Source organism: Acanthopagrus latus, chromosome 18, assembly GCF_904848185.1.
Source record: "Acanthopagrus latus isolate v.2019 chromosome 18, fAcaLat1.1, whole genome shotgun sequence".
In the NCBI taxonomy this organism is placed as follows: Eukaryota; Metazoa; Chordata; class Actinopteri; order Spariformes; family Sparidae; genus Acanthopagrus; species Acanthopagrus latus.
The window spans coordinates 88,464-108,213 of record NC_051056.1 but is presented as its reverse complement, the minus strand read 5'-3'; the positions used below and the strand labels follow the sequence as shown (position 1 = coordinate 108,213).

Sequence of the window (19,750 nt, the reverse complement as noted above, 5' to 3'; positions counted from 1 at the left end):
AGTCTTCAAGAAAAGAATTAATTACTTGGGCAGATTTAGACCGATTGGAGGGGTTAGTTGAAGACCTGTCCAAAACTGGATCGAGGCAGCAGTTTAAGTCACCACCTGAAATTAAATAGTGGGAGTTTAAATTGGGTAGACTATATAGCAAATTAGAAAAAAATGATCATTGTCACAATTACGTGCATATAAATTAGCTAGTATCACAGGAGTGTTAACAATACAACCTGTAACAATTATGTAGCGGCCCTGAGGATCTGCAATGATATCTGAAGGGGTGAACTGCAGCGACTTATGGATCAAAATAGCTGTGCCTCTTGACCTGCTGTTAAAGAGAGAATGATATGATTGTCCTACCGAGCGCCTGCGTATCTTCATGTGATCACCTTTGTTTAAGTGCGTTTCCTGCAAGTAGGCAATTTTTACTCCCAAGCTATCAAGATGAGAAAGAACCTTATTTAACTTGGTGGGTTTCCCCAACCCACGTACATTCCAACTGGCAAAAGTTATTGATGTTCCTATGGGGCTTGGTTACCTATTAGGTAGTACCATAAAATAGAGCTGATAGGTAATATGTCTCAATGTCTGCACATAGTTTGACTCCCACCGAGATCATTTCAGAAAATGTACTTTGCAAAGTATCAGACAAGAACAAAGAAAAGAGACAAAGTAACAGAACAAAAAGAAAGACAAAAACCACCCCCCCTTGCACCTCCCCAACATAGGTGCCTACAAGATCCCATCAAATGTTCTATTAACATGACACTCAAAGGCGTCGCAAGCTGAGGTCTGGTCTATTACATTAATTTCAAATCTGTCAAAATTTGTCAGGAAAAGAATAAATATCTACAAAAAAGTAAACCTGTTTTGCGCTCTTATTACTATAGTAACAGATTCAGCTTATAGATTAAATTACGAACAATACAACTCTGCATATAACAACACTCAAAGTCTAGATGCTTAATTACATTTCACATTACAGAGTACAGTCGAACAATGTGTGTACCGGCACCAGGTAATATACAGTAATTGTCCCTTTGTAGATAATGTAAAACTCACAGTGCCACATGAAACCATATGTGTAACTTGTGATGAATGATAGCAACAGGAATAGAAAAGGACTAAGAAACACACCTGCCTGCCGTCAATATAACTAATGGCAGCCATACTTACAGTTCCATAGCGTGACAGTCCCACATAGAGTAATGTCCCAAGGAGACGGCTAGCATAGAACATCTATGGCACATGGCTTGTTTTAATTAACGGCAGTACTTCTTGACCCGGAGAGAAAGATGCAGGTTGTATCACTCACTTGGGTCGGCAACTTGTGTCCCACGGTTAATGAAGTCCAGTGCCAGGTCGGGATCCTCAAAAGTGTGCTCCTTACTTCCTGGGAGAGTGACACGGAGCGTGGCCGGAAATCGTAGCCCGTACTTGGCTCCCTCTATGGATCTCAGCCTCTTTTTCACATCTCCAAACGCTGCCCTTTTCTTCATAACCGCGGTGGTGTAGTCAGGATAAATATGGAGCATCTTTCCTTGGTACATCAGGGGGGCCCGAGCGGGCTTGCATAGTATCTCATCCCTCGTATGAGTGTAGTGCACGCGCATGATAAACACACGCGGGGGGTCCCCGGGTTTTGATTTTGCTCGTAGTGATCGGTGGGCTCTGTCCAGCAGCAGGGCTTCACCCAGATTCAGTATATCTTTCAAAAGTTGAGACACAAACTGCGTGGGCTGGCCCTTTTCAAACCCTTCCTCAACACCAGTAAGCCGCAAATTATTCCGCCTGGAGTGGCCTTCTAAATCTTCACATTTTGCCTGTAACTCCCTCACATCACCTTGGAGTTGGGACACAGTGGCGCAGGGCTCGGTAGTACAGTCACCAGTATAGCTGGCAGCTTTCTCCAGCTCCTTCAGTCGGTTATCATGTGATGCTAACGAGGCCTGCAGGCTAGTGACCGCCACCGATAGTTCGTTCCTCACCGAGGCAATATCCAGCTTAATATCTTCTCGCAGAGTCTGAATGGCTGCTCCAATCTTTCCACAAACAGAATCCTGGAGGGAGCTGAGCGAGTCAGAGAGCATCTTCAATGTGAGAGTATGGCTGCCAATCGAGGCCTCGGGTGAAGCCGGGCCAGCCGCAGCGGCTGACACAGTGTCTGGTTGAGCGGTGTTACGTTGTTGTTGTTTCGCCGACTGGTTTTGAGTGTTTGGCGCCGCCATTGTGGTCTTAAAACGGTTTCAACTTGTTGTTAGATATTTCAATAACTTTGAGACATAAGAATGACTTGTTTTGACAGTTATATTAAGTTTTGGGCAAACCACGCCCCCGCGAATTAACTTCTTTGACTAATTAACAATGTGCAAAAGGGGTAAACATCGACATAGTGCACATAAGCTGGAGAAAATGTGGGAGCTGCCCCACAGCGTGACCTTCCCTACATTGCTCAGCTGGAAGACAATCTGAGCAATCCACCTGGTCTGAGTTTAATGGTTTAATTCTCTACTTGCAAAGTGTGGAGTGAAGAATACCTGCTGTACACTCTGCACGTCCTTTTGCTTCTGGTTTGTTTTTAGTTGTAGTGTCTTTAACATTTTTGATTCTTCAGATAATCATGTATGTGTTTTTATCTGGAAGAAAAAGAATGTTTATTTAGGTCACATGTCGTACAGTTTACAACACAGTGAAGCTGTTACTCTGCCTTTAACCCATCCAGAGGGGGCAGTTGGCAAAAGTCGCACCCCGACCGTGCAAACTCTGCACAGAAAAGCCCCAGTGCAATTTGAACTCAGGACCTTTAGAAAACAGTAAATACAAAGTGAACTGTGAAAAGTATTTTTATTAAGGATGTGAACCCCACATTGCTCACTAGTGAGGGCCCTGCGATGAGCTGGCGACTTATCCAGGGAGTACCCTGCCTTCGCCCTGAGACAAGGCTGGGATTGGCTCCAGCAGCAACACCTCGCAACCCCATGGAAAGGGATAAGTAGTTCGGACAATGACATGACATGACTAGTTTTCCCTCAGCCCATGAACACTTCATCTCAGCAACTGATGGATACTTGTGGATAATGTAGGCTCCAGGTTTTGTTATATCATGTCACTATAAAACTGTTGGTCTCATTACTGGGTACAGTTACAGTTTAAAAACTAAAGAAGCAGAGAGATCACAGAGATATTCCACACATTCTTCTTCTTTCATTACCCACAATGCACCTGAGCCCATGGGTGACATCAGTGGAAGTGATCTATCAGACTACATGCAGTTGCAGACCTGCCAACATTTTGACCCTTAAGTTCACGTGTACGCATTGCTGCTCTCCTGGTACACATTTTGTTGCATCTTGCAGTTCACCGGTTTCATTTTCTATGCAAGTTTAATCTATTAAGTAGATTCTGCTGCTGAGCCACAACAATCTGCATGTAAGTGGAGTGAAAATCATTTAGCCAATCAGAGCGCTGCATTTTAACACCCTCCTCCACCTGCCCCTCCTAGTCAAATGCTCCACACGTTCAATTCAATTCAGTGCCTTAAGGCTTGCTGGCTTCCTCTTCGACCGCTTGCTGTCACTGCTAGTAGCCTACATCTCTGTAGTTCTCAGCCAGTGCAAACAGCATTGAAAAGATAAAATTAAGACACTGAGTTTACCCGGCGGTGTTGTTAACCACTCATCAAAGTTACCGTTCATTGATGTTGTGTGTGTGTGTTGCAAGAGTGGTGGAGCCCCTTTCAGGAGTAGAGCAGTGCGTTAGGTGTTTGTTTGTAAGGTGTGAGTGGGTAAGCGAGAGAGAGGGAGTGTGAGGATGGTGAATGCGTGCGATAGGAAGGAAAGCAAAGTTAATGTATAGTATAGCTGCAGTTTCGCTTTTGGACAGGTCAGATGCTGATTAATATTAGATAAATAAATAGAATAATTCTCAAAAACTCATAAAATTTCTTAAAGGTTGGTGGGTCTGCAGTTGGGTGGAAACAAATATTCAGTCATTTTATTCTGAGATTTGACATAAATGTGTCCGTTTAAAATAAATGTAAATATTGATGCACATGCCCCGCCCCCTCAGGCTGTGACCCAGGAGTTGATGCTCTATTGGCTGCAGAAGCTTCAGGTGAAACGCTGGCAACACAGACAGATGACCAGCTGCTTAGAGACAAACAGCAACAGCAACAACACTGCAGGTGAGTCAACAACAACCAGCCTTCAACTAGACTGAGTGGTTCTACTGGTCTGATGGTAGCTCAACTGATCTGATGATGGTTGAACTGATCTGATTGCGGTTTAACTGATCTGATTGCGGTTTAACTGATCTGATTGTAGTTTAACTGATCTGATGATAGTTTAACTGATCTGATTGTAGTTTAACTGATCTGATGGTAGTTTAACTGGTCTAATGGTGGTTTAACTGTACTGATGGTAGTTTAACTGATCTTAAGGTGGTTTAACTGGTCTGATGGTGGTTTAACTGGTCTGATGGTGGTTAAATTGGTCTGATGGTAGTTTAACTGATCTGATGATGGTTTAACTGGTCTGATGGTGGTTTAACTGATCTGATGGTGGTTTAACTGATTTGATGGTAGTTTAACTGGTCTGATGGTAGCTTAACTGGTCTGATGGCAGTTTAACTGGTCTGATGGTAGTTTAACTGATCTGATGGTGATTTAACTGGTCTGATGGTAGTTTAACTGATCTGATGGTGATTTAACTGATCTGATGGTAGTTTAACTGACCTGATGGTGACTTAACTGATATGATGGTAGTTTAACTGATCTGCTGGTGATTATGGCAACTGGTCTAGTTGTTTCCTCCTCATGTCTTTTTTGGGGGGGTCCCTTGTGGTAACCCCATCCCTCCTCCTCCTCGGGCGAGGGGTTGGCTCTGAGGATGACACACCACTGAGTCATTTTTCACCAAAATTTTGTCAAAGAAACCGCCGATTGTCTGTGACTGCTCAGATTAATCCTCTGCTTTAATATTCAGTGTCATCAGAGGACAGACTCGTTGGATTTATAATCCTTTGACAGGGTGACGTTCAAATGCTATCAAAGTGTTTTTACACACAGCTGTTGGAGAACAGGAGAGGTTCAGGCTGGGACATAGTTAACGTGATGACTGTGTGAGTTTGCACAGACCTGTCTGTTTGTCTGTCTGTTTCACTTAGTCAGGCCCACTTAACTGCAACTAAATGTTACTCTTAAACTATTCTGCACGATAAATGAAAAAAAAATAAACGGCTGTGATCCTGCGATCCCTCTATAACAACACATTGTGACTCGAGCAACAGTTCAGTGAAGAAAGGATTTGGTTCTGATCAGATTAATTTGAACGAATCCACCAGGAATGTTTGTTAGAGTGGACGTTATTGGCCAACGCAGCACTGTGACATCAAGAGTTGATTCAGGTGTGTTTCTGAGTCCAGACAGGATTTATACTACTGTTCAGATTGCTGAGCGGCGTCACTTCACACTCCAACAGCAACAATGGAAGTGGAGAACACGATCCATTCGGGCTCAGTGTCCCCAGCCTCCCTCGGGATCTGGTCAAAGCTCTCCCAGAGGTTGGAGTTGAAGACCGCCCCGACAGAGGGTTGCACCAGACGTTCACAGCAGACCCTCACAATATGTTTGGGTCTGCCAAGTCTGTCCAGCTTCCTCCCCTGCCTGCCAGCGGATCCAACTCACCACCAGGTGGTGATCAGTTGACAGGTTTATTAAATATGTGAAACAGCTGTCCTCTCGTCACAGACTCGAGCAACAGTTCAGTGTTCAGTTCAGTGAAGAAAGGCTTTGGTTCTGATCGGCTTAATTTGAACTAATCTACCAGAAATGTTTGTTAGAGTGGATTATTGGCCAACACAACACTGTGACATTGTGTTGCAACAAGAGCTGATTCATGTCTGACTGTGTTTCTGAGTCTGTATTGTAGGCAACTGGACAACTGTACCCGATGTTAACTGTACTTAAGTATAAAAGTATCAGTAAAAGTAACTGATCCATACATTTACATGTATGTATAAACTGAGGACTGTGAGTCAGCTGATCATCACAATCACTGATATTATCTGATTGATGAGAAAATCAATTACGTTGACTCTAGGCCAGCATGTAAACTGTAAAGTAACTAGTAACTAAAGTAATCAGATACATGTAGTGGAGTGGAAGTTTAATGTAGCAGAAAATGGAAATCCTCAAGTAAAGTACAAGTACCTCATTCAGAGGTCGAACTTGTATTTGTCAAAGTTACCAGCTGTCAGATCAAAATCAATATTTGAGCCTCAGGCTGACACCTCAGAGTCCTGACTGAGTGGACTCATGAAACATGTTCTCTTTATTATCTCTGATGTTCATCCTCAACAAACGAACTCCCCTTGGAATCTTCATGTTTTTAAGTTTACTTCAGGATCAAAGTAATCTATAACAACTGTGAGTACACTGCAGGTAGGAGGAGCTAAATGCTCATTCAGCTCACTCTGATGGAGAACAGGTTCAAACTCGAACACTTGGTGGATAATTACTAAGTCTGGTTTGACCTCATTCTGAACCTGTAGTGAGTTTCTGTTCACTGTTGATTGATCAATTGATTATTAGTCGACGGTGGAAAGAAAGAACAGCAGCAGATTACAGCTGAAGTGAAACAGTGACAGATTAAAGTGACAGTGACAGGTTTCAGTCATCAGCTGATCTGGATTTCAGTTTGAGAACAAACAGCTCAGCCTGCAGGTCCTGAGGCTCTGATCCATTGTTGAACTAGTGTCATCGGTTCAACTGGTGACTCCTCTCCCCCCTTCACGTCTAACCCCAACCCCTCCTTCTTTTTCTGACCTGATGCTGGACACGCCCTAGTCAGCATTTTTTGTAGATATTTCAGGAAGTATTTTTTGAGCCACTAGACACTCTACTGTGGTGTGGATTTGTCCTGCCATTAGGCATAGCAGGTTCGCTGAAGAGAACAGGAACCAGAGGAGGTCAGGAAATGTCACACTGCTCCCTTAATGTGTGTAACTATGTTTAACAATTGGGGCGGGGCAACAGGAAACAGGAAGTGATGTTTTTCGGGAGCTGAGGAACATTTCCTATTGTTGTCAGGCTGCAGTGACATCATCATCAGGATGCCACTGACAGGATGTGATGTCAGATGTCAGCTGCAGGTGGCTGAATGAGAGGAAACACACACACACGGACACACACACACATGCACACACACACACACACACACACACACACACACACACACACACACACACACACATCTGAGTGATGCTGTGGATGTGACGGTGAGGACACGCTTTATGTTCTTCATGCTGTTGTTTGGGATGTCTGTTTGTCAGTCGGTGTCTGGGGCCCATCAGAGCAGCTCACCTGGTTCTTAGGTATTTTGCTCTGTCTGTGTGCAGACAACGTTTAACAAGAGCAGACTGAAATTCTGTTACAACTGAACAGAAGTTTGTGTTACAGTTCAGATTAGACTGACAGCAAGGAGCTGTGAATATAAAACACAATAGAAATGTAATTTGATTAAAGTAACATTAAGAAATAAAAAATATAGTATTAAATTTAAATACAATAAAAGTACACAAATCTAATTCATATCTGATCAAACAGAAATATAATAAATAATCTCAAAAGAACAAAATAAAACATTTTCAGAACTATGAAATAAAAAATTTCAATTTCAAAAAAATAATTAAAATAAAAAGTTAAACTTAGTTAAAGTGACATGTGAAGGTTAAGACAGAGATGAATAAATGAACGTTGCTTCTCTCAGATGTAAACAAGCTTAATGGTGTTTCAGTCTGTTCAGTCTTCATCAGACACACAGTAACAGATTAAGCATTAATAATAATGATCAGGGTTTTACAGAGCCATCCATCCATTTTCTTCCGCTTATCCAGAACCGGGTCGCGAGGGCAGCTGTTCGAGCAGGGACACCCAGATTTCCCTCTCCCCGGACACTTCCTCTAGCTCTTCCAGGAGGATCCCAAGGCATTCCCAGGCCAGCCGAGTGACATAGTCACTCTAGCGTGTCCTGGGTCTTCCTTGGGGTCTCCTCCCAGCAGGGCATGCTAGGAACACCTCCAGAGGAAGGCGTCCAGGGGGCATCTGATATAGATTTGCCTTTCGGCTCAGCTCTCTCTTTGCCACGACAGACCACGCTCCATCCTTCCCTCACTCGTGAACAAGACCCCAAGATACTTTAACTCCTCCACTTTAGGCAGGAGCTCTCCCCCAACCCGGAGGAATCAAGTCCAGTCAAGAGCCATGGTCCAGTGTTCCACGGCCAGGACAAAAACTGCATTGTTCCTCCTGAATCCGAGGTTCGACTAGCGGCCAAATTCTCCTCTCCAGTACCCTGTAATAGACTTTCTCAGGGAGGCTGAGAAGTGTGATCCCGATAGTTGAAACACACCCTCCAGTCCCCCTTTTTGAATAGAGGGACCACCACCCTGGTCTGCCAGTCCTGAGGCTTTGGCCCCAACTGCCACGTGATTATACAGAGACGTGTCAGTCAAGACAGCCCAACAACATCCAGAGACTTGAGGTACTAGGGTGAATCTCATCTACCCCCCCAGTGCCTTGCCACTGAGGAGCTTACGAACCACCTCAGTGACTTCGGCTTGAGTGATGAATGAATCAGCCTCTTAGTTCCCAGCCTCTGCTTCCTCTATGGATGGCGTCTCAGTGGGATTGAAGAAATCCTCGAAGTATTCCATCCACCGCCCGACGATATCCCCAGTTGAGTCACCTCCACAGTAAACAGTGTTGGTGGAGGACTGTTTCACCTTCCTGAGGCACCGGATGGTTTGCCAGAATTTCCTCGAGGCCGACCGTTTGTCCTCCTCCATGTCCTCCCCGAACTTGTCCCAGATCCTAGCTTTTGGTTCCGCGACCACCCATGCTGCCACACGCTTGGCCTGCCGGCACCCATCAGCTGCCAGTGGATCCAGCTCACCACCAGGTGGTGATCAGTTGACAGGTTTATTAAATATGTGATACAGCTGTCCTCTCGTCACGACTCAAACAACAGTTCAGTGAGGAAAGGATTTGGCTCTGATCAGCTTAATTTGAATTAATCTACCAGGAATGTTTGTTAGAGTGGACATTATTGGCCAACACAGCACTGTGGCAAGTGTGTTGCAACAAGAGTTGATTCATGTCCAACTGTGTTTCTGACAGGATTTATATTCCTGTTCAGATCGCTGAGCAGCGTCACTTTACACTCCTGCGATGGTGTCACACTCTAAGTGCTGTATCATATGCAACTAGACAGCTGTACCTGATGTTAAATGTCATGTCATGTCATTGTCCGTAACCGCTCATCCCTTTCCATGGGGTCGCGGGATGTTGCTGCTGGAGCCAATCCCAGCCTTGTCTTAGGGTGAGGACAAGTCGCAGGCTCATCACAGGGCCCTCACTGATGAGCAACGTGGGGTTCAGTATCTCGCTCAAGGACACTTCAACATGCTGCTCAGCCTTGCCCGGAGCCAGGATTTGAACCAGTGATCTTCCAATCACTAGTCGACCTGCTCTACCCACTGAGTTAAAGTTGAAAGTTAAAAGTATGAAAGTATCAGTAAAAGTAAATGATCCATACATTTACATGTATGTATAAACTGAGTACTGTGAGTCAGCTGATCATCACAATCACTGATTTTATCTGATTGATGAGAAAATCAATTGCTTTGGGCCAGCATGCAATCTGTAAAGTAACTAGTAACTAAAGTAATCAGATAAATGTAGTGGAGTGGAAGTTTGATGTAGCAGAAAATGGAAATACTCAAGTAAAGTACCTCATATGTGTATTTAGAACAGGATTGTCTGTCACCCTGACCAATAGAAGCTCAAAGCTGAATTTTGAATTCATGTGTGAAGAATGGGGAATTCTGGCACATTGAGTTCAGTTCAGAGTCCATTTTGAAATCCACAATGAACAACTTCATCTGTGGGTCCCAACATCATCATCAGAGTCCAGCTGACGTAGGGCTGGGATCAGCTGATCACTTTTTTAACATCGCATTCTCAAACCATTCTGTTTCCTGTTTGCAGATGACTTCCTGCCAGTGTTGAAGAGCCCTCTGGGTCTGGTGGGGGAGGCAGCTGCCAACGTCCCATCACAACAAACGCCGCTCACCAACATGTCCATCAAACATCCACTCATCGAGATACAGTGAGTGAGCGCAGTTCAACATCAGCTAATGAAAACCACAGTGAGACTATGTTTCCCATGAGTCCCGGTGCTTCTTCTCACCGCTGTTTCTCTGTGTCTTCAGAAACTCAGTCCACAGTCTGCGGAAGAGGTCATCTCAGGAGTGGAGTCAGAGCGTGTTTCATGTCGAAGCTCCATGCTGGACTCTACCCAGCGCCGCCGACACCAACAGTCCAGGTACTTACAGTCACTTATAAGATGCTAGTATTATTGCTATTATTATTTTTACAGGATAATTTCCTACCAACTCACACAGAAGTCAGAACTCTTCCCAGTTCATGTCATTGATCTTCATGTAATCATGTATGTGAGCCTGTTTGTCGCTGGGCTCTTGTTCTGACACAATCCACAACACAATATTGATTAAAGTGTTTACAAACCCCAATTCCAATGAAGTTGGGATGTTTTGTAATACGTAAATAAAAACAGAATACAATGATTTGCAAATCATTTCCAATTTAAATTCAGTTGAATATGCTACAAAGACAAGATATTTAATGTTCAAACTGATAAACTTAATTGTTTTTGTGCAAAGATACTTTCATTTTGAATTGGATGTCTGCAACATGTTCCAAAAGAGCTGGGACAGGGGCATATTTACCACTGTGTTACATCACTTTCCTTTTGAGTGAATATCTGCATAAAAACAATAAAGTTTATCAGTTTGAACATTACATATCTTGTCTTTGTAGTGTATTCAAATGAATAAAAGTTTAAAAGGAATTGCATTCTATTCTGTTTTTATGTACATTTTTATACAATGTCCCAACTTCATTGGAATTAGGGTTTGTAGATGGTTTAAAAAAAGAAAAATTGGTGGAAACCAAACGTGTGAGTTGTTGGGGCAAGATACTGAGCCCCAAATTGGCACCTGAGTGTATGAATGTGTGTATGAATGTGTGAATGTGGCAGGTATTGTGAAGTGCTTTGAGTGGTCAGTAGACTGGTAAAGTGCTATTTAAATGCAAGTCCATCTACCATTCCATTTACACCTAACCAACAGTGAGGTTTCCATGGTAACGCTGTGATTACTGCGTCTGGAGGAGAAACACAATGTTGTTAGGAAGAGCCACAAACTCACTGACTTTCACTTTACAGATAATCACTTTTATGTTAATGATATTCTTTATGTGGTATACATTTATTATACTTTCAGTCCTTACAGTTCCAGAAGAGCCTCTGACTCAACCCCCTGGCCTCTCATCAGCTGATCCAGCAGATCAGGTGACCCCAGCAGAGGGCAGACAGTCACCCTCGCAGTTCAATAGCAGGAACAGAAAGACTAAGAGTCGCAGCTCGTCCAACATGCAGGTCCTCTGCAGAGACACGGACTCCTCAGAGAAGATGTCTCATCTGCAGCAGGAGAAGCACATGCTGATGGAGGAGGTCAAGGCTCAGAAGGTGATCAGATCAATTACAGCTCATTGACTTATCATGCAAACACACCATCCACTGTTAATGTCGATTAATCTTTTAAAAAAGCTGCCCTGTTTCCTCCTGTTTGAGTTCAAATGTAACTTTTGTTCAGTGGGAACCAAAGACAGAGCAGAGAGCCACAGACAGGAAGTCAGACAGTACTGAGGGACAGATCAACATGTTGGTTTGAGTCTCGTTTAATTTAAGTACAGAAGAACTTCAGGTTTATTTTCACTTTTCAACAGAAAAGACAATTCTCCCAGTGGGAAGTTTTATCTTCACAACAACAACAATGGTAATAATAATAATAATAATAATAATGATAATAATGATAATAATGATAATATAAACAACAGCAATAATGATAATGATGATTATAATAATTTAAACAACAACAGTAAGAATGATGTCACTGTATTCTGTCCAGGAGCTGGTGTGGATCCTGCACAAAGCCTTGGAAGCATCTCAGCTGGAGAAGCGCACCTGTGCAGAGTTTCTGGCGGCAACGGGTGAGCAGGAGCGTCTGGAGATGCTGCGACACCGTGAACGTCTGGTGGCCGACCTGCGAGGCCGGCTGGAGGAGGCCAAGGCTGAGGTGGACGCCCTGAGGAGGAGTCTGACTCAGAGAGATGCACAGCTGGGCGAGCTGCAGGAGAACATCAGGATGCTGATGGAGAAGAACAAGGCCAGGCAGGAGGTGAGACACACCTGAGGATGCACCGGAGGACACAACTGAGGACACACAGCTGCTGAACCGGGGGATCAGGTGTCAGCTAAGTAAGAGTGATTGTTGATCCTCCGATGGTTTGTGTTTCTTTTCAGGTGATCATAAAGCTGTCCGATCAGGTGACTGCCTGTATGTCCGACCCAGGTCCCTCCATCTCGTCCTGCGGCAGCGGTTTGGACTCTCAGACCTTCAGAAAGCTTCAGCAGGATGTTGAAAACCTCAAGGTGAGCTGGAGCTGAAATGTGAAGCTGGGAATTTAACTGAACTCTTTTAAAACACTTTAGTCCAAAGACAAACTGTACATTGTCTTTTCTCTGTCTTTATGTAGCCTGAGCTTGTCTCTGACCACACAGACTGACATGTTTGTTGACAGCAGATATTTGTGTTTTATTGTTATTACATGATCACATATTGATCCATGATCAGCTGACTGTGTTGTTGTGTCCAATTGTCAGGATGACATTGAGGCTTATAAGATTCAGAACAAGTTCTTGAACTCTGAGATCTACCAGCTGACCAAACTGTGGAGGAAGAGTTCGGAGCAGGAGAAGAGTCTGATGGTGAAGGTGGGTCACACTGGGGTCACACTGGGGTTGCACAGGGTTCAAATGTTCCACTTCTCCTAGTGTGGTGTTGGACAGTCTGTTCTGCCCTCTGATTGGCTGCAGTGTGCTTTCCTGGAGGCCAGTAACTGTCAGGTGGAAAGCCGTTACCTGGGTGTCCTGCGGCAGCTGCAGGAGACCAAATCTCTGGATCCGGCCCAGCGGGGAGCCGTCCAGAAGATGATCGAGGATGCTCTGAAAGGAGAGCTGAAGAGTGTCGTCAAGCTCAATGTGACCAGGTAAACAGGTAACGGTCTGCACTCAGGGTGGACAGAATAACAGGAACACCTGGATCACTGATGGGCTGCTGTGTTGTGTCTGCAGAGATCACGATGAGTATGGCTTCAAAATCATCCCTGACTACGAGGTGGAGGACATGAAGCTGCTGGCAAAGATTCAGGCGCTGGAGATCCGCTCACACAACCTGCTGCACCAGGTGGGACCCCTCACCTGTACGCATGAACCCTCATGTGTACACATGACCCCTCACCTGTACGCATGAACCCTTACATGTACACATGACCCCTCACCTGTACACAAGACCCCTCACCCGTACACATGACCCCTCACCTGAACGCATAACCCCTCACCTGTACACAGGACCTCTCACCTGTACACATGACCCCTCACCTGTACACATGACCCCGCACCTGTACACATGACCCCTCACCTGTACGCATAACCCCTCACCTGTACTTGTGACCCCATCACCTGTACACAGGACCCCTCACCTGTACCCTTGGGGAATCAGAATAAAGTATACTGATTATTCTGATTCTGACTGAACCTTCACCAGTACAAATGACCCCTCATATGTACACATGGCCCCTCACTTCTATTATGTTTAGTATCTGAAGTGTGTCTGTGGTGTGTCCCTGCAGGAGGGTGTAGATCGGCCCATGCTGAGTCGCTGGGCTCAGTACCTGGCTGGCAGGTCTGTCAATGACATCTGCCCCTCACCTGAGCTCAAAGCTCTGCTGCGAAGCGGCATCCCTCAGGAGTACCGCCAGCAAGTCTGGAGCTGGATGGTCCGAACCAGAACCAGGACCATGAGAGAGCAACACCCACAGCGCTACCAGCAGGTACACTGAGCTCACCCATCTACACCCATCCTCATCTGTTCACACCCCTCTACACCTGTCCACATCTATCTACACCAGTTTGCCCACACATGTCCACACCTGTCTATATCTGTCTGTCTACACCTGTTTACACCTGTCTACACCTGTCCACAGCACCCTCTGTCTCAGATGGCTGTAGTTCCTCTCAGTAATCCAGCTGTTGTGTTTGCAGCTGTGTGAAAAGAGTCGGATGTGTCCTCATCCGGCCTCTAGACAGATCCAGCTCGACCTCCACCGCACCCTGACAACTAATCAGCACTTCTGCTCACCCTCCAGCCCCGCCCTCCAGCAGCTCCGCCGCATCCTATTGGCCTTCTCCTGGCAGAACCCTGCTATTGGCTACTGCCAGGGACTCAACAGGTACGCACTCATTTATCCTGGTGTTAGAACTGTGTGTCATGTGACAGGTGACACTTCCTGTATGTCGCTCAGGTTGGCAGCCATCGCTCTGCTCGTCCTGCAGAGTGAAGAAAGTGCCTTCTGGTGTCTGGTGGCTGTGGTAGAAGTCATCATGCCTCAGGACTACTACACCAAGAACCTGGTGGCCTCTCAGGTCAGGAGACATTCTCACTTGCTCACCTGTGGTTTCACTCAGGTGTTGAAATGATCAATTATTTCTAGGAAGCTACAGAATCACTCTGATATTTGACTGTGTCGAAGTTCATCAGGTTCATTTCTGAGTGTGAAGCAAGAACCAGTACTTTGGTACAGACAGTACTTTGGTTTTAATGTCAGAGTCAGAGATGATTTATATTGATCGATTAGTGTTATTGATTGACAGTTTATGTGTTCAGGCGGACCAGTGGGTGCTGAAGGACTTCCTGACTGAGAAGCTCCCCCGTCTGGCAGCTCACTTTGAGGATCACAGCATTGACGTGTCTCTCATCACCTTCAACTGGTTCTTGGTGGTTTTTGTGGAGAGTCTGCCGAGCGACATCCTTCTGCCGCTGTGGGACGCCTTCCTGTACGAGGGCACCAAGGTACTGAACATCTGAACACACCATGACACTCTGGCCTGGTTCAGACCTGATATCATCATCCGAACATGCCAGTTAGCAGCAGATGTCTGTGAACACTAGCCCCGTTCACACTGCTGTTGGCATGCGGGGATCCTGTGCCAATTCTCTGCCTCCTCCTCTGTGTGAAAGTTTCAGATGCGGCGAGGGGTGTAATTTCGCAGTAGTGCTGATCTGCCTCTGGAGGTAGTATCAGGGCCGCATTATTGGTGAACCAAACCAGTATGAATGGATAAGCCAGTGTTGCGGAACAAGGGCGTGTCAATCGTACAGTCTGATAACTGCATAGATCCTTCACTAAACTTAACTAGTGCATTGCCCGTAGGAAGTATATATTCCTATAGAAAAGTGGAAGGTTAAGTAGCTTTTTCATGGATGGCCAAAATAAGGCTGTATATGAAGGTGGGACATAAGGGATATTTAGGTTTGTTGTGAAATTTGATATTCCAGGGTATAATTGGCCGTTTTTGACTTCATTTGATTTTGCCATTATATTTCACCTTAGAAACTATTTACCTTGCTTTGCTTGGTGTCATTACTTTCAGCATAATCTCACATGTGTGACTGTACAGTTATTTTTTCATTTTGACATACTGTATTAACACAATGGACCTAAAATCACAAATAACGTAAAATCCGAGTAGGAAAAAGTTAGATTTTTTTTACTGTGAAAACCACAAATATGTTTAATGAACCATTTTTATTACTTATAATACAAATATAAATTGTTGTTTGCTAAATTTGTGCATAACTTTTTGAAATTTACAAAGTTATATGTAACTGTTTACATTCAAATGCAGGCAATGCCTCAGGCTCAGGGCTCCTCAGCTCATTCCTGCCTGCTCAACATTCAGCAGTCTCCTCCTTGTTTTGATTCACAACACAAAAAAACAACTATACTACACACTAAACACACCACCAAACACTACATAACACACTAACTATACACTCTAAGCATGCTATATGTCACAAATTTGCTGTCTCTATCACGTCACTGTTGCTGTCAATCTTCCGTCGTCGTTCCTCCCACATCTTCCCCTGTTTCTCAGCAACTAAATCATGTGGTTTGCCATATAATTTTGTGATTGGTTGATGTGGTGCCTTTTTCCACCAATAGGAATGTGTTTTCTTGCCTGGAAGCACTTGCTGCTTGCGGGCACTTTTGTGACAAAAGCCCATTTTTACCATTTCTTCCTGCACCAAACGTGCAGCTAATGTGATGGCAATGTTCGCGAAAAAGCATGGGGGACATTATTCACCATAACTCCGGTTTTGGATACTCCATTGCGTCCATCAACTCAGGAGGTGGGGCATGTGGGTGGGCTTGCAGCTAGCTACGCACGAACATCCACAGATTCCGATCCCACTTTGTTGTCCTCGCATATCCGGATCTCCTCAGACCGGAACAGACTCGGTACGGACTCGTTTAGTCTCATTAATCCACAACAGTCAGTTTAGATGCACAGAATGGGACCGAACTGCTGGCAAAATCCCGGTCCAGCTTGTACTGCTGCAGGTATAAATCTGCTTGTATGTCGTGGAAGTGAGCTCTGCAGTTTTGGCTCTGTTGTGCATGTGGCTATGGAATGCAGTGATTGGCTCTGGTGCGCACGTGACTATGGTGGCTATGGTTGACAATGATAGAAAAGGAATTCCTAAAGCATTTATGAAATAATGTATTAACGGTTCATTGTTGTCCAAACAAATGCAAAGTTGCACACCCTTGAACCAAGCAGCAGTCATGTTGAAACTCTCAGGTCAGTCTGATCCTGATCTGCAGAGATATTTGAGGCACACATACTCACACACACAGACAGACAGACAGAGATTCCTTGCTTTTATAGAAAGATAAAGAGAAATTTCCCTCAAAGCAACCTTACATGACCAAACAAAAGTAACTTAAATGAGGGAATAGAATACCACGGTTGTACGTGGAGAAGCATCCGTCCTCCTGTCCATCCTCCTGCCGTCCTACCGAAAAACAGTGTCTGTCACCAGCAAAAAAACTTTAACTCACCGAGTGTTCGTGATGAAAATAAATCACCGTGACCGTCAGCTTCGCCCTATGTGAATGACCATCTGCGGAGAATTGGCGAACCAATGCTGCAGAGAGTGTGGTGTCGCCGCGTAAAAAGGGCCACTGTCTGATTCTATCACCAGACTCCCTTAACAAATGTAGTGTTTCTAAGAGTTGTTGAGTTAAAACAAACTTCATAACCTTGTGAAACTCTGTCTCTGACAAATTCTAAATCATTATGCCCTTTTTGTAAATTCAACATTAAACCAGAACATGAAGTTGTCTCCTTGTAAAAAGTGTCAGTTTGCAGGTGATGCGATGGAGTAGACAGACGCGTAGACTCGCAGCTCCACTAGACCTGTTAATAATTAGCCGATAAAGCAAAGAAAAACAATAAATGAGTACAAGACTGCAGGAAAAGGCCTCTAAGGGAATGAGTTCCAGTCAGAAAACAGGCAGCAGAGACATGAAAGTCGGTAAAAATGACGATGTTATAACAGGTTCCAAGCAGCTAACCTTAGCCGAAGCTACACCATTAAAAGCTGTCAGCGATGCTAGCGGAGAATCGACTATGCTAGCGGAGCTGAGGAAACTTAGACAGGAGAACAATGACTCTTTTCGGGATTTGAAAACCTCTCTCCAGTGAGTCGAGTCATCCATGGAGGTAAGAAAACAATGAACTGAGAGGTTAGACAGAAGACTGACTGACGCAGAGAACAGCGAAAGTGCAATGGAGGACCAAGGCCTACGGCATGAGAGAGTGCTGGGCTATCTGCAGCAGAGAGGGGCTAATCTCACTGCCAAGTGCGATGACATGGAAAACAGACTCCGCTGCAACAACATCAGGCTTTACAGAGTTCCAGAAGGTGCGGAGAAGGATGACATGATATCTTTCCTAACAGACTTTCTGAGCACTTCATTACAGTTTCAAGAAGAAGTCCACATTAAACTAGAGAGAGCACACAGAGCGCCCGGTCCAAAGCCCAAAGCCGCAGATGCACCACCGAGATCCATTATCTCTCGGTTTTTGGACTTTAATGTGAAATAAAAGGTGCTGCCGCAGGCTTGGAAGCAAGGAAATATTACGTTTCGGGAGCATACGATCTATTTTGACCATGACTACTCGCCTGACCTGCAGAGGAAGAGGAAAAAAGTCCGAGAAGTAATAAAAAAGTTAAAAGAAAAGAACATCAGAGCTCAGTCACCATACCCAGCACAGCTAAGACTCTTCCTGGATGGTGGCATGAAACTATTCCCCTCACTTTTGGAGGCATAATCAACATTGAAAGCACTTGGCATAGATACTGCTTTGGAGGACTGAGAAATATTGGAAAGGGAGCTGACACAAGAGGGATGGACATTACAACAGGACCGGAGGAAGAACCAACAGCTGAAGCCAGCAGAGATCATTCAAGGTAACACCATGAGGCCAGAGTTGCTGGTTGTGAGTAAAGATGAAACCACTATAAGACTAGTCCTGTGATGAATAATGACAAAAGTCAATTAGAGACTGGACTGGTGATGAACAATGATAATAATGAATAATAACAATAGAAAGAAAGAGATATTAAGAGGCTGGACTTTTGAAGGAGGGAAAAAGAAAGAGACACCATGAGACTGGTCCTGCTGGGAACTAGGTCTGGCTCTAAAGGACCAGACCAGGAGGGAGTAAAAACTGGGAATTGAAACAAGACGAAGCGAGATCACTGTTTATCATAAATTACTGCTTGAAAATAATCGATTCAGGCTATAGTAATAATATGAGAAAATAAGGTGATTATAAGAGTCGGTGGAGGGTGGGGGATGAAAGACTTTCGCTGAGTACGAGGCGAATTTGGCCTTCTAGACGACGTGAGGATATTCCGGGGATAACCTGGTGGACCATCGCTATTGCACTTAGTGCACTCTTCCCAGAGGGTCTTTTTCTCTGCCCAGTGAAGATCAGGAGTGGAGTATGTTTGTAAGGTTAAGACTCTGTAAATTTCGTTTTCAGCAGCAAACCGCTGGAGTATTGGAAGTTCACAGTTGTTTTCCATGTTCAAAAAATCAATTTTATATCTTAGTTATCAACGTTCTTTGTCTCTCTGCAAATAATATCATCAAGGTAACTACTGCTTATGATTTTGTTTTGATCGCAGTTATTAAGGTACATTTTAAAGGGAAAAATAATACTATCACAGTATTTAAACATGTTTATATAAACATATCTTAAGTTAGAAAATATGGACAAGGTGATGATAGTTAGTTACAATATAAATGGAGTTAATCATCCCATAAAGAGAAAGAAAATTATGAACCAGCTGAAAAGATTGAACTGTTCAATTGCATTACTTCAGGAGACCCACCTTAACGATATAGAACACAAAAAGCTTAGAAGGGAGTGGGTGGGGCAGGTTTTCAGTGCCTCATGTGAAGGGGTAAAAAAAGAGGAGTGGCAATTCTGTGTCATCGATCACTCAGTTTTACTTCAGAGAACATGCACAAAGACAAAAAAGGCTACATTTTGGTAGTGGGTACAATCAGAGGTGTTAGGATATCCTTCTTAAACATTTACGCACAAAATGAAGATGACCCCAGCTTCTTTAAAAAAATTACAGCTCTTTTAACCACTCATGCTGAAGGATTTATCATAGTTGGAAGGGATTTTAA

General features: G+C 44.3%; 1 protein-coding gene across 3 annotated transcripts in view; it reads left to right on the top strand.

The window, feature by feature from the left end:
• Positions 1-19,750, top strand: part of tbc1d2 (TBC1 domain family, member 2) — a 46,799-nt gene that overhangs the window by 8,897 nt on the left and 18,152 nt on the right. For 2 of the 3 annotated variants that reach the window (XM_037077036.1, XM_037077037.1), the window contains exons 3-15: positions 4,066-4,180; positions 10,043-10,163; positions 10,267-10,379; positions 11,359-11,603; positions 12,046-12,315; positions 12,441-12,569; positions 12,801-12,911; positions 13,014-13,186; positions 13,272-13,383; positions 13,829-14,029; positions 14,241-14,428; positions 14,501-14,621; positions 14,863-15,048. In XM_037077036.1, coding sequence (XP_036932931.1) covers positions 4,066-4,180; positions 10,043-10,163; positions 10,267-10,379; positions 11,359-11,603; positions 12,046-12,315; positions 12,441-12,569; positions 12,801-12,911; positions 13,014-13,186; positions 13,272-13,383; positions 13,829-14,029; positions 14,241-14,428; positions 14,501-14,621; positions 14,863-15,048 — 2,085 coding nt within the window. The remainder of the gene's footprint in view (positions 1-4,065; positions 4,181-10,042; positions 10,164-10,266; positions 10,380-11,358; positions 11,604-12,045; positions 12,316-12,440; positions 12,570-12,800; positions 12,912-13,013; positions 13,187-13,271; positions 13,384-13,828; positions 14,030-14,240; positions 14,429-14,500; positions 14,622-14,862; positions 15,049-19,750) is intronic. The other variant, XM_037077038.1, reaches the window with a different exon arrangement.